Source organism: Archocentrus centrarchus, chromosome 13 (assembly GCF_007364275.1).
Source record: "Archocentrus centrarchus isolate MPI-CPG fArcCen1 chromosome 13, fArcCen1, whole genome shotgun sequence".
In the NCBI taxonomy this organism is placed as follows: domain Eukaryota; kingdom Metazoa; phylum Chordata; class Actinopteri; order Cichliformes; family Cichlidae; genus Archocentrus; species Archocentrus centrarchus.
Window position 1 is genome coordinate 15,725,685 of NC_044358.1, and position 14,299 is coordinate 15,739,983.

At 41.6% G+C, this 14,299-nt stretch overlaps 1 protein-coding gene across 1 annotated transcript; it reads left to right on the forward strand.

Annotated features, from left to right (window-relative positions):
• Positions 1-2,033: 2,033 nt before the first annotated feature.
• lpar6a (lysophosphatidic acid receptor 6a) lies at positions 2,034-4,524 on the forward strand. The gene has a single exon (XM_030745402.1). It carries the CDS (start codon positions 2,880-2,882, stop codon positions 3,936-3,938), a length of 1,059 nt encoding a protein of 352 aa, XP_030601262.1. The 5' UTR covers positions 2,034-2,879; the 3' UTR covers positions 3,939-4,524.
• Positions 4,525-14,299: the final 9,775 nt, after the last annotated feature.

The following is a 14,299-nucleotide window of genomic DNA, read 5'->3' on the forward strand; positions in this document are numbered from 1 at the left end:
GTTCTGTTGTGTTGCTGGGCTGCATGCATTCACACAAACCTCAAGAGCTTGAGATAGGATTATAAATTTAGAGCTACAGAGACATGAAAAGTTAGCAGGGCTTGCTTTCGGTACAGTTCATACTGTAGTTAAACTGTAGTTGCAGTGGTGGGGGGAGGGGTTTGTGGGTAGTAAGTACTTGTTTCACAAAGCTTCAGCAGATAAGGCCGCGTGAGCGAGCGTGCTGACCTTCATTCTGCCACCGGCTTGCTGCAAACTGTTTATTCAAATGTCAAGACTGATTTAGCTTTCACACTGAGATCAATTTTCCAGAAAAGAGGAAGATAACGATAATAAATGTGTAATTACCACCTGTGTCTCACATTTCATTCAAACTCAGGGATTTCTGGGGGCACGTTTCGACTATCCGACGAGCCTAATGTGGCGTTCGCCTGCAAATTTTTATATCTTTGGTCATTTAAAAAAGAAAAATTAAAAATAATTTTTGAATCTGACAGAAAGATGTGGGATATTTGTGTTCGGATCTGCTTTTCCTGTGGTTTGTGTATATGGGCTGCAGTTGTGCTGTGGGTTAACTTGCTCGTGGGTGTCGGCACCACATTCATACAATGAAAACGGTTTGAGTCGTACTCGGCCTGGCTGCTCTCCACAAACACGAGACGTTATTTATTAGTTATTTTAGACATTTCTTCAAGACATGGTTTCGATTATCTCACCCATTTCTCAGGTTTTTGGTGGGTTTTGGGTTATTGTGTCCAATGTATCATTTAGCTGTTCCTTAGTGAGGTGGACGGATGTGTATGCAGTAATTTGTATCACACCAACCACTGAAGTGAGCCTCAGTCTCCGTATTTAAGAAGCATCTCTCAGATTTTATGTCTTGATGACTGTTATATTGAGACACTTTTAACTCACACTCACCTCATCCTGTCAAGTCACAAGCCTTGAATGTTAAAAGTGAATTATGTTGTACTTTTTTTGTTGTTGATGTTTTTTGAGCTTTTCGTCATGAGGTTGTCACGGCTGCTGACCGCACTACACAACAACACATGTCACAAAGCTCCGCTTTCATTCGAAGACTTCGGTCTAGGCCTTGGGGGTGCCAGACAATTTCCTGGCATTGTGAGAAATGTAACAGTCCAGGGGCTTCAGGCGCATGTTTTTGTTTAGTGACCGCATAATTGCATGCGAAGAGCTTGTTTTTATGTGCTGGATGGAACAACTTTGCGAGGGAAAGACAATAGTACACGTTTTTCTATTTTCTTGCACATTTCTTTCTAGCCTTGATGATGTTTGTTTTGTGGTAGACCGACAAAGAGACCGACACTGAGCCATAAAACACCCTCTTGTTGGACTATTTTTGGTAGCTCTGAAGTCTAAATGAACCATCTCTGGGTTGGTGTCCTGTTTTAGCAGTGACATCAGGAAATGTTGTGGTAAGCAGCAGCTTAAGTTATCTCTGCTTGCTTATAGACCTACAAAGAGTAGATTTGGCAGAAAAATCGATTGCTTCATCTCTCAGACGAGCATTTGTTTATTGACAGGAAACCTAAACAGGCTTCCTATCTGACACAGCAGCAGCTGTCACAGACATTTTATAGCGTTGGCTCCTCGCAGGCCTGATCAAGAAGCTGAGAACGTGTTTAAGCTGTCTGAGGCTACTGAGGCTCTGAGGTAAGGTGCAGTAGAGTACTCAGTACTGAGTTTTCCATCATAGACATATTTCAGCTCATAATGTACAGTGTGGTATATTTTATTATCTAAATATATGGCCTGTTTGTAGAAAGCATAGTTAACCCATAATTCTTGTCCCTATGAATGGACATTTTTTTTAATTGTTACAAGTTTTTTTTTTTTTTTTTAGTAACCAGATATACAAGATTAACCTTTACTGAAAAACAGATAATGTTAATCATAACTGTGTTTCAGTGTTACTGTGAGCTGATTTTTAAATTAAGTTTCCTCTCAATGCACTGATGTTTTGTGATTGTAAAAGCAGACAAAGGAGTAGGAGGAGGAGGACCAGAGCCAGCGGGAGGAGTTACTACAGCTTCCCTCCCTCCTACCCCGCACTACAAAAACTGCCTGTAATACCGGCACAAAAGAGAAGTGGAGCCTGAGTGTGATGAGTGTTGTGCAGAAAGACCCCAAGGCTGTTTTTGAAAGGGAGAAATACTGGTTGAGCAACTAGGTTAGTAATACCAGGAGGAGACAGGAAGCAGCTTCTGAGGACAGCCAGAAGACAGAAACACGTTTACACCTTCACACAGAGCTCTGCTTGGAAAGTAACATGGTCATTTCTGGTCATGGTCTCGTGTGGGATGGGAAGCTGATGACGGCTTTGCTGCTTTGGAGCTGAAAAGAACAAAAACACAGGACAGAGTTTTGACAGAGAACAAGAACTCTGCCATGAGGTCACTTCTCTAATGGACCTGAATGTGTGTGTGCAGTTTCTCTCTTTGTGGACCGAGCAGCGGGTGATTATTTGGGACCTTCTGAGGGAAAAGGAGACACATTTCTGTGACTGATTTATCTGAGTGAGTAAAACTGAGCCTCTTATTTGTGGGGTGCAGTCTGGCTGAGAGACAGGGCAGGGGGGAGGGGAAGACACTCCAGCCTGGATCGCTGTCCTCTGGGAGGGGTCTTTTCAACGGAGGTAACCCCCAAAATAACATCAAGAAAAGGGAGGGAAATCTGCAGCAATCCTCTCTAACATGGACCGCTGTGCTGAACAGAAAAAAGTTGCTCTATTAGACTGAGAGTGTTGGACTGTTCTCTTCTTCTCTATTCATTCATGCTCATCTGATTGTGCTGGGAAAGCCTTTCATTGAAGAGCTGTTGCATAAACACTTCCCATCCCTGCATGTTTTGTCCTGATAATGATAATGGACAACAGCTCTGCAGCAAACAACTCCTGTGCCAAGAATGATTTGTTCAAATATCCGCTGTACAGCACGGTCTTCAGCATTGTATTCGTGGTGGGACTCATCACCAATGTTGTGGCCATCTATATATTCTCCTGCTCTCTGAAAATGAGGAACGAGACCACGACCTACATGATAAACTTGGTGGTGTCAGACCTTCTGTTTGTCTTCACGCTGCCGCTAAGGGTCTTCTATTTCATCAACCGGAACTGGCCTTTTGGACGCACGTTCTGTAAACTGTCGGTGTCACTCTTCTACACCAACATGTACGGCAGCATGCTCTTTCTCACCTGCATCAGCGTGGATCGTTTTCTGGCCATCGTGCACCCTTTTCGCTCAAGGACGCTCAGAACCAAGCGCAATGCTAAAATAGTATGTATTGCCGTGTGGGTGCTGGTGCTTTCAGGCAGCATCCCCACGGGGTTCCTGTTGGAAACTACTTCAAACAGCACCAAAGAAAATGCCACTTTCTGCTTTGAGAACTTCTCATCCAAACAGTGGAAATCTCACCTGTCTAAAGTGGTGATCTTCATAGAGACAGTAGGTTTCCTCATCCCACTGCTGCTCAACGTATTTTGCTCCATCATGGTGTTGCAGACGCTGCGTCGTCCCCAAACTATCAGCCGCGGTGGGAACATGAACAAAAAGAAAATCCTGCGTATGATAATCGTGCACCTGAGCATTTTCTGCTTTTGTTTCATCCCCTACAATGTAAATCTGGTTTTCTACGCTCTAGTCCGCACTAAAATATTAGGAGGCTGCGACGTGGAGTCGGTGGTTCGAACCATCTACCCAATAGCCCTCTGCATTGCTGTCTCCAACTGCTGCTTTGATCCCATTGTTTACTACTTCACCTCAGAGACCATCCAGAACTCCTTCAAGAGGAAGTCTCAGGTCAACAATTATTATGACAGCAAGTTCTCTGAGGTCCTGCAATCAGAAGCCACCTCCAATCTGCAGTGCAGCCTAAGTCATATCAAAGCTAAAGTCTTTCACAGGGAGTCTTCAGTGTGACCGTGGAGTTGCTGCATTTGATGTAAAAGGTAAAACTCATCCATGCATTAAAAAAAAAAAAAAAGAGAGAAAGACTGGATTTTTTTTTTTTTTTTTTTTTTTTTTTTGGAGTGCTTTATCTGTTTCTGTCTCAGGGCAAATGTCTGGCTCTGTCCTTGACGGCCTCTGCTGCAGTATTACCACATGAACCTTTTTAACACCTGTGGATTCATTGTTACAACTCACTTACTTCTGTTTCCAGTGGAGTATGCTGTAATTATGTGAAGCACAATTACCGTTGCCTCTGGCCTTTAAGGAAATGTGATTACTGAACAACGGGACAGTTATTACACTGACTACTTCTTATGCTTGTATATTTCTGGTGCTAACTTTAGACTTTTAGCTATTTAATTAACAAAAAGTTATATCAAGCTATAAATGTACAGAGCTTTTTGTTTTTAAATTGTACAAATAGATCACAGAAGTGCCCTTTTTTGTGTTGGGGTGATAAACTCTGTCTTCAATGACCAAAAATGCACTGACTGAGTTCCTCATGCTGCACTCGCACCACAGCAACAAATAAAAGTAATGTAACATCTAAAGGAAACGATTGCATCTGAAACCTTTTTTCATTTAATTTGCCTTTGATGCTGAAATTTCAGTGGTTTCAAATGTTTAACTTGGTAACTCGGGAATATACCCGAATATTACTGCCACATTCTCTGCTTCGTTACATTTACATTAACAGTCAGGAAGCCACACTTTCAGCGTCAGGGTTGACAAGTCAGGCGAAGACTGTCGTAGCACGCAGCCAAACAAAAAAAACTAACTTCACATTATTCAGCTGCTAAATTGTTTCAAGTATGAGTTGAGCGTGCAAAGATTGTAAAATTGTGGAAGTAAAAAATCTGCTGGAGTGGGACTGACTTCCATTGTAAACAGAAAAGAAGGAAGTCTTTTTGTTGCTAACTGACAAAAGCACACTATTTATGTCTGTCACCCAAAGAAAAAAAGAATTTGTAATGTGTAAATGTTTAAGAAGCATCAAGAAAGCTCAAATGTGTGCTGTAATGATGAATGTTTAAACACTGCAAGAGGATCAACAAGAGTTAGAAGAATGTAGTTTAGGTTTTTCTTCAGTTAGATAGAAAATAATTTTATCATCTCGTAACACTTTGTTCTACTTTACAAGGGTGTGAATATAACCGAGTGGGCTGCCTCGCAATGAATCAGGATGCCTTTGATCATCGTGAGATGAAATTTCTAACAGCAGCAGAGTTTACAAGATCATCGCTCACGCATTTCTGTGAAAGCCTTTCACACGTGCTCACTCAGGCTGTGAGCAAATTTACCAGTGATAAGACATCAGCACATGCAACCCTAACTTTATTGGCACAGCCCGAAGGTCAGACAACAGCACTTTATTCAGACGCCACCCACCCCACGTCTGCTTCTGAGGCTGTCTCAGTCGAGGACGGGGTCAAAAAGCTAGGCTGTTATAAAGACAAGTATCTACACACAAGGCCATCGTCATGAGCACATGACCACATGCTTACTTAGCAACATTTTAAGGGTCAAGAAAACAACTGCACGTCACTGATCCCTCGTTATGTGCGACTGTATAACGGTTGTATATTCAGCTCATGCAGTCTGACCACCTCGTGTTCACGGCTGTTAATACTCGGGCAAAGGTCAGGAGAGAGTAGAATAGCAATGGAGGAAGACAAACAGGAAGTCACACTTTAAAGCTGATTAGAACCTCACTGATATTATTTCTGCTGTACTTCTTGTAATGCTGCAAGAGAAAGAAACTTAAAAAAACACATTCTCGATATTACTTCACACCTTCGTATACACGAGTATACTCATTGTATAACTTATCAGTTTCTTAAATGCTGCTTTTTTAAAAAAAACAAAAGCATGTTGCTTAATCTCAGGAGTTGCGTAAAAGAAAAAGTCGAATGCTGGTATAAAGTCACTGAGTCAGGAATTAAACCCCTCAGATGATCCCAGCAGGATCCTCTCCACAGCAGTTATCTAATCAGCTCGACCGCTCCTTCCCAGCAGGCCGCAGGATGAGAAAACACAGACGGGGAACTGCTCGTCATCGCGTACAAACTGTTCATCAAAGCGTCCTGCAGTGTGAGATTTTATTGTGTCAGGGGTGCAAAGAAAATATTAATAACATCAGCAAACATTTCTACTTCTTAGATTGAATGAAAGCGTGACATTAACAGCTTCATCTGCTCGATCAAGTTTTCACATTTATCATAATGTAGAGATGCCGTTATATAAACAAACAATTTAGGATTGCTGACATCTGCCAAGGTCATGCAAAGTAATGTTTGGATTGAGAAGCTGCCGGCGTCTTAGAGACGAGAACAAATCTGGATCTACGCTTTGTTTTCTCCAACAATGCTCTGATGGGCTGCTTTGATGTTCCCTCAGTCTGTGTCAGGAGTCATTCCTGCTACTATACGCATGTGTGCTTTCAGGGAAGGGGAGGTCGGGTGGGGTAGGTAGTGAGATTTGAGTGAAGCTGTCACATGACAGTGACTAAATCTTGGGAAAAGAGGGCCTCTGTTTAGGATAATTAGGCCTTTTCCTGCATGCCTCACAGGAAATATTTAAAAGGGGGTAGCTGTTGTGATATGGCCACTGCCTGTTCGGATATCTGCTCCGTTTTCCTGCAGTTATCTCACAATCAGCTTCAACACATCTCATACTTCCAGGCTCATTTAGGTTTGATGGGAAATCGGTATGAGCATCATTATCAGCGGCTGGGAAAGAGAAGGTAATAAAAACACTGCTTGAGGTAATCTTCAGGTAATCAGGATGTGGTTTGAAAAAAACATGTTGCTCACAGCTGCATGGCACTAAAATCCGAGGCAGCACTAAACCAATAGCAAACTGTGGAATGGGTACAGTGTGTGCAGGGAGGTGGGGAGGCTACATAACCAGCCATGCAGACACAAATTATCCTCCTTCACCCTCTGTTACCTCGCACTATAAACAGGTCTTATCAAAACTTGGAGGAGTTCTGTGTCCAGATCAGCTTTGGGTTGAATAATGTCTTGGTAGGGAAACAGAAAGCATGACCAGCATGTTGATGAAACACTCCCTTCATCAGGATACTGTGGCGTTCAGGAAAACATGCGGCACAAAGACCATTCAGCTCATTAGAGAAGGAAAGCTCATCCCGGTCTCCCGTATATTTCAGCAGTGAACCCAGGAAATTAAATTGAGACAGTGCACACGAGTCCTCGTCTTTATTAACTGTGTGAGTCTACCTCTAGGAATGAATTCAGCCTGTCGCAGCCTGTTTGGTTTCACATTAATACACGTGTCAGAAACTGATGGAAGATGATTCATGGACAACAAAGCTCTGTTGCCCAAACTGAGGAAATTGTGCCAGGAGATTTGAATCTATAACAAAGAGTTGGCAAATACATTTTGTGATCACAGTTCTTCATTTTGTTGCATGAGTGGGAAGGTGCTGGTGGGAGTATGATATTCCCTTTAAAAAAAAAAAAAAAAGTTGAAGTACTTTAGAAATGTAGCCACAGTTTTGATTTCCTGTTAAACCCAGACGCAAGTCCCAGCACGATGAGGGATTTTGTTTGGGGGGGAAGGGTTAACATTGTGACGAAATCCTGCAAAACCACCTGGGAATTCCTGTAAACATCAAGTCACCTGTTTAAATGCACAGACACAGAATCATGTGTGTCATAGTTTGGACTGAGAGATTTATGTCATAGACACACCGTACATCAGATAACGCTCTGTGCAGTGAAGTCTGCGCACTGCGAAACATCTAATCTGTGTCCAGAGCCTGACTGGGATTGCACTGTACTGGAGAATGATTTAAAAAAAGAGACAGACATTAACTTTGGGTGTGTGCCGCTTGATGGGACAAGCCTGGGCTTCCTTTGCTGGAAGTCCTTCCTCTGGAGACTCCCGAGGGCCCAAACAGTGTCCAGTCAGTGTGAAGGCTCTAATCCTCTCCTGTAGCTACAGCTTCTAACCAAAGGAAACAGCTTACTGTCGAAACTCACTGTCTTGTGGGAGAAAGTAAAGGTCACTGGGCCACACCACACAAGAGCCCCCACGTCCTTTCAAAGTGCCCATGTAGCAAATAATAATGTAAACTGACAGATGTGTTGTACAATGTCCTTTTTAGAGATTTTTCAAAATTATTGATTTTCATCATTCTGTCCTTATTTTACTGCTGCTGACAACACAATTTCCTCTCAACACAAGCGCAGTTTTTCTAAATAAATGCCATTAAAGCAGCTGTGCTCTTTTCAGTCTGAGCAGCGGCGTCTGCCCGTGACAAATGAAGCCAGCACTCACATGCCGAAAACTGCAGTTCCGCAAATTGGTACTTGAGGTAAGCTCCAAAATGAGTCACTCCGCACATGCCCAACTTTAACAGCAGGAATAAATCGGGGTTTCATTATTCTGGCGGCCTGCTGAGTGACAGGTGCGCGCTAACTGGGAAGCTAGCTGTCTGCTAGGCTTCACCTCAGCTAATTTGGAGCATTTCTATGCAATTATTTGAGAAAATATATGGATTGTTAGTACTGTAACAGCCTGTCAAAGATGTCTTTGCTTCAGCTTTGGTGAGGTGGCCCATTCTAGCCCTGTAAAACGATGCTGGATTGGAATATCGTAATTATCAGCACGGATTTGTGTGAATGCTACTTGCTAACTAGCTTATAACTTGGCACACCACGTTCTCGTTGGTCACTTCTGGCTCTAAGAAACAAGAAGGAAAGCGCCATAAAGAGGAAGTCAAACCAGTGATGTCACCGTTGCGATTTTCATATTTCCTTTTTTGTAAGCTGCTGCATTAATGCTGAACATCACATTATTGCAGTTTTTAGTACTTTAGATTGATTACAATCTTTTAAAGTTTTTTTTGTAATGACTTTTTTTAGTTTGCAATAATTTTGAGGCACCCTTGGTTGTGCTTTAAAAAGTCTGTACTTTGCTGTAACTGCTTCTGGGATGGCCTCCCCAAAGCCTCAGCCTCAACCCTGGTGAAAATTTGTGGACTAAGCTTAAAAGCCGAGTTTATGCCCAGAAACCAACCACTTTAAATGAATTCTACCAAAATAAAAACAACCAGTGGTCAAATATTTAGCCAGAAATGACGCTGTATGCTTGTTGATGTTACCAGAAGCATGGAGTAATCCAGGTGCAGCTAATATTTAAACAAATATTAGTGGAGGTGTATGTACATATTTGAGGCTGTATGTAATTCAATTCAGTTTTTATTTATATAGTGTCAAATCACAACAGTCACCTCAAGGCAAGAGAAAATTTGAAATAAATTAAAATTTGTGCACCCAATTTTCAAAAAGTCATTAAAGATGTATGCTGTATAATCAGTCCACCATAGAAAAAGAACAAAGCCCCAAATTACTATGATGCTCATGCCCATGATGAGTGTATGTAAACCTCTGACCACAACTGTAACTGCTTGTTTCTGTATATACTGTAAATTGTGTGGATAGATCCAAAGTTGGTGTTGTTTGGTAACTAAAGAGATGATCTGCAAAAGTTGTGCTGACCTGAAATCCACCGTCAACCTTTGCACCTCCGTTCCACTGTGCACGAGACACTACCAGTGATACCCTGGCCCCGCTAATACTGCAGTACACATTCCTAAACACGTCCCCATAGCTCACTCCCCGGCACACCCACCCATAAAAGCTGACGCTTACAGGTCATCCTTGAGGTCAGCACGTTCCACATAAGGAATTTCCCCAGATCCTCTCAGACCGCACAATACCTTCCCTCTCTTCCTCAGCAGAATTCAGTCTCCTGGAGCCACAGAAAATCACTGCTTAATTCCCCCATTGGTGCAATTCCACATTTATCTGAAAGCCACAGTTCTCAGTAAGATCCTGTTACGTTTATTATTTATTTTAAACACCTTGAGACGACTATTTGTTGTGATTTGGTGCTATAAAATTAAGTTAGGGTTAAGTATTTATATAAGATTTAATTAAATTCCTCATCAAACTTGGCACTGTGTGCTTAAAATATGACCTCCCCATCATTTTAAACCCCAATCCTGCAGATACGCTTCATTTACTGACATTCTGGCCTCAGAGTGTGAAGGACGTGGCTCCAGAGGTTATCTCCATTACACCAAAACAAACCACGCAATTTGCCTCATGTAGTACACAGATAAGGCCAGGATAACTCCAGTGGTCACAAAGGCAACGTAAAGCTTCATAATGATTCATGAGTGTCATGCTCTAATCATGTATTGATTGTGGTAGTATTCCAGTTAATGCCATCAAGAGAAAATGTGCATGATCCATTTCTGCTTGAGTTGGTTATTTGAGACTAGACTGAGTTTTTCCTTTAATTTCTTTATTAAATAGTTTCAAATCTCCACGGAAATAGATGGAGACTGAAGAAATACTCTTTTTTTTTTTTTTTTTTTAAGCAGATACCAACACAGAACAGGACATTCTTGGGTGAAACATTTCCTCTGATGCAAACACTGCTGGTGTAATGTGTGGCTGAAGTTTCTTCACTGATAACAATGTTTCCCATTAACCTGCCTTTGGCCATTCTTCTGTTTGAACTGCAGGAGGTTACAAATGTAAGCTGCAGTCAGAGGACACGGTTAAGTTGTTTCAACTAAGCGTGCGTACCTCATACTCAGCTAACATTATAGAAATAATTCTGAATTCAGATACACCTTCATGCATTATTACTTTATGTGAAACCTCATGAACATTTGGGACCAGGTATTTGAATCGTTATGATTCATGTCTTTGCAGGAATGAGTCAAAAAACTGAATGCCAGTTGCTGCAAATATGGCCTTTAATATTTGAAATTAGTCAGAATACACATTCACTGCCATTACTGCTCAATGTTTGGCTTTTTTTTTTTAGCTTATCCTATAAACTTCCAACTTGACTATGAAGAAGATACAAATATGATTTAAATCTATCATTAATCACGAGGATTAATGCCAATCTTAGTTGTTTCAGTAATTCATTTATTATAAGGCTAATGGTGGATAAGATCTCATATGAATCAGTTGTTTTTTCATGCGTAAAGAAGTTTTTCCAGCTCCTCTGATTCAGTGGCAGACCGGCGCAGCCCCGTCTTCGCTGTGGCTATTGAGTCAGAGTGTTTTGCAGCAAATTATTTCCATACCACAATGCAAACTGTTTTTGCACAGGATATAAGCTAAGCAGTAGCTGGTACACGCTGCTTCACTCAGGAGACGCTGAAGTTCACGTTTAGGAGAGGGAGGTGAAAAAAAGAAAGAGAAACTCAAATTTTCTTCTTTTCTCTGTCGCAGCAAAAGAACAAATGAAACTCCAAAAGAGTGCCAGAGTTCAGGTGTCAGGCAAAGAAAGTGGCAGAGCAGCAGCACTTTCAGAGACTCTGTTCAAAGTCTTGTTTGCCACTGATTTACACTCACAGGACTGTGTGTCATTACTTCCACCACAGAGGTTATGGTTTCGGCAGCTTTCGCGTGCATGCACGTCGCTCTGCCTGTAAACACGACAGCTCGAAACCTTTTGAATGAATTCTGATCAAACTTTGTAGGCGTGCAGAGTGGGGTCATGTTAACAGTCCATTAAAAATCCACAGAGGTCTCCAAGGGCAGCTTAATGATTTATTGGTCAACGACTGAGAGCCTCATAACTTAGAAACTATGATTCTTATATAGATAATGAGCTGCCTGGCTAGTTAGAAATACACTGCAGTATAATATTATATAATAATCATGTCCAGTTATTTACAAATCAATACCATTACCTGCTCCTTCATAATGTTTGTGTCATCAAAGCTGCCCTGATCTGATCTTTACTGCACTACAAACTTCTTAAAGTACGTTAAACTAAATTAACATAAATACTGTACAGTCTCACTGAGAGATCTTTTTCATGAGAGACCTGTGTACAAAACAATATTGAGACTGGCAGCCACATAATAAAACAACACATAATATATAATCACAAATTAAGAAAAGCATGTGCAAGAATATTAGGTACACCTTGGGTTGGGTTGGCCCCCCATTTTGCCTTCAAGAAATCAGTTTGAGATGATTTGAGGTTTGATATCCTGCTGGAAGCAGAAGATGCTGCAGTCATAAATGGATGGATATGGTCAGCAACAATATTCAGGTAGGCTGGCATCAACACCTCCGGCATCACAAAGGCATTTCACACCCACTGAACTGCAGCTCGTTGGGTATTTTCTCTTTTTTGAACTATTTTCCGTAAACCCTGGAGATGGTTGGAAAATCCAGCAGTTCCTGAAATACCCAAAGCAGCCTGTCTGGCACCAACAACTAGTCACTTAAATCAGCTCGTTCTGAAGCTCAGCTTGAACTTCAGCTGGTCATCTCGAGCGTGTCCACAGGCCTAAATGCACTGAGTTGCTGCCACGTGGCCGGTCAGCGTATTACTGGCTTAAAGGAAGGATGGCAGAGGAGACAGCAGAGCCTGTGACCTTACTTAAAGGTGACTCAGCTCATCGGGAGTCAACAGGCATGCAAGCTATGAACAATAGCAGCATTTATAACAACAACTGCCTCTATAACCTGCCTGGAGCCAGCAGCATCCCACTTCACATAACCCAGGATCCAGATTTAACCGTTCCTGACCTTTTTACGTGGAGCGGCTGATGAATTGTGCAGTTCCATGACAAAGCCTTGCTCGGCTGCAGGAGCCCTGTATTGTCTGATACAGCACTACAAAACACGGACGACAGACAATGGAGGGTCACTGCAAAGGGCTTGAAATAATCATAACAATGACAGCTCCCATATTTATAGTTGCAAAGAGACTCCCAACTGCGGTGCTTAAGTGCTTTGTTATTAACAGGAAGAGCAGCTCCCCATAAAGAGTAAACAGTATTTCTCTTTACTGGCTGCAGGCAGCAGGTTTTGTGGTGTGCACCTATGCACTGAGGCTATAAATGTCCACTAATAACTCAGATCTAGAAACCAGTGTTGTTAGATTTATATAAAACGAGTAAAACGGCAAGTGAATTAGTTTCCCCAGTATGCTGTAAATTAAAAAAAACTGAAAGAGGACTCTGATGGAAGATGAATTTTCAAGAATCAGTAGCCAGACTGAGATCACTGGGTCATCTTGCATCTGCAGAGCTCTTCCTGAGTGAAACTCGGGGTGCTCAAAAAGCAGGCCACAAAAACAGAGACAAAAGGGGAACAGAGACTGTCGCAGCTAGGAAGTCGATTTTTCACGAAGGGCGATGACAGCAGCTGAGGGTCGGAGTGTGGACATTCTCCCAAACGGACACAATGAAAGGTCTCCTGTGGATCATTTGATAAGGACGGACGGTCACCCGGATAGGCAGGAAGAAAATCAGTGAGGGAACTCAGATGAGGGCCTGAGCAGTAGCTGCAGCTTCACTATCATTCTGAGCATAAAATGAAATACCGGAAATGGCATGTTTTAAAATGAATACAGTACAAGAGAAAGGAAATGTTTCATCACCACGAGCGCCTCACTGATCTGATTTTTTTTTTTTTTTTTTCTTCTGTCATGTGTGCTGCTCAGCTTGCGTGCAAAGAACAAACAAGGACTTTGTGGTTTTGATGGCGCTTCAGCGACAAAGGTGAGACCAAATGTCACCAAAACACACAGCAGCAGAGTTACAGGGAGCGCCTCAAAAAGTGATGTGAAAACATTGTAGCCAGTTGCTCTTCTCAGTGCTTGTTTTAGTCAGACCAGTGATGCACAGAAGCGCATTAGAGAAATATAATTTCATTTCCACCGTGGCCTCACGAACTTCAGTGTTTATTTTTCCCTTTTTGCCTCAGTGGTCAAATGAACAAAATATCAGGAACTCCTTCACATGTAAACAAAGAGTTAAACCCCCTTTTTTTAAATGCTATTTTGTTTCAATATTCTAAAAAAAAAAAATTAATTAAAAAAAGTCACTAAAAAGGTGATTTTATAAGGAAATTAAAATGCAGTACACTGCATCAACTCTCAAATAATTCGAGGCAGTAAAGAGTATAATATAATGAAAAGCTATCGGTCTGTATTGTTTATTTCCTTTGGCTTTGAGACTCAGCACAGAGTGTTTCACATATTTCTGGAAGGCTTTGTTAAATACTGAATAATAATAACCAAAGGTGGGAAGTAACGAAGTACAAATACTTCGTTACTGTACTTAAGTAGATTTTTCAGGTATCTGTACTTTACTTGAGTATTTATTTTTCTGAGTACTTTTTACTTTTACTCCCTACATTTTTACACAAGTATCTGTACTTTCTACTTCTTACATTTTCAGACAGACTCGTTACTTTTTAACACGTCTGAGAGAAGTTTGCATTTCCGGTCAGTGCGCCGTCAAACATCAAACGATC

Bases quoted from the DNA above. Each gene is read 5' to 3' on its own strand.
- lpar6a (XM_030745402.1), top strand. From the start codon at position 2,880: ATGATAATGGACAACAGCTCTGCAGCAAACAACTCCTGTGCCAAGAAT.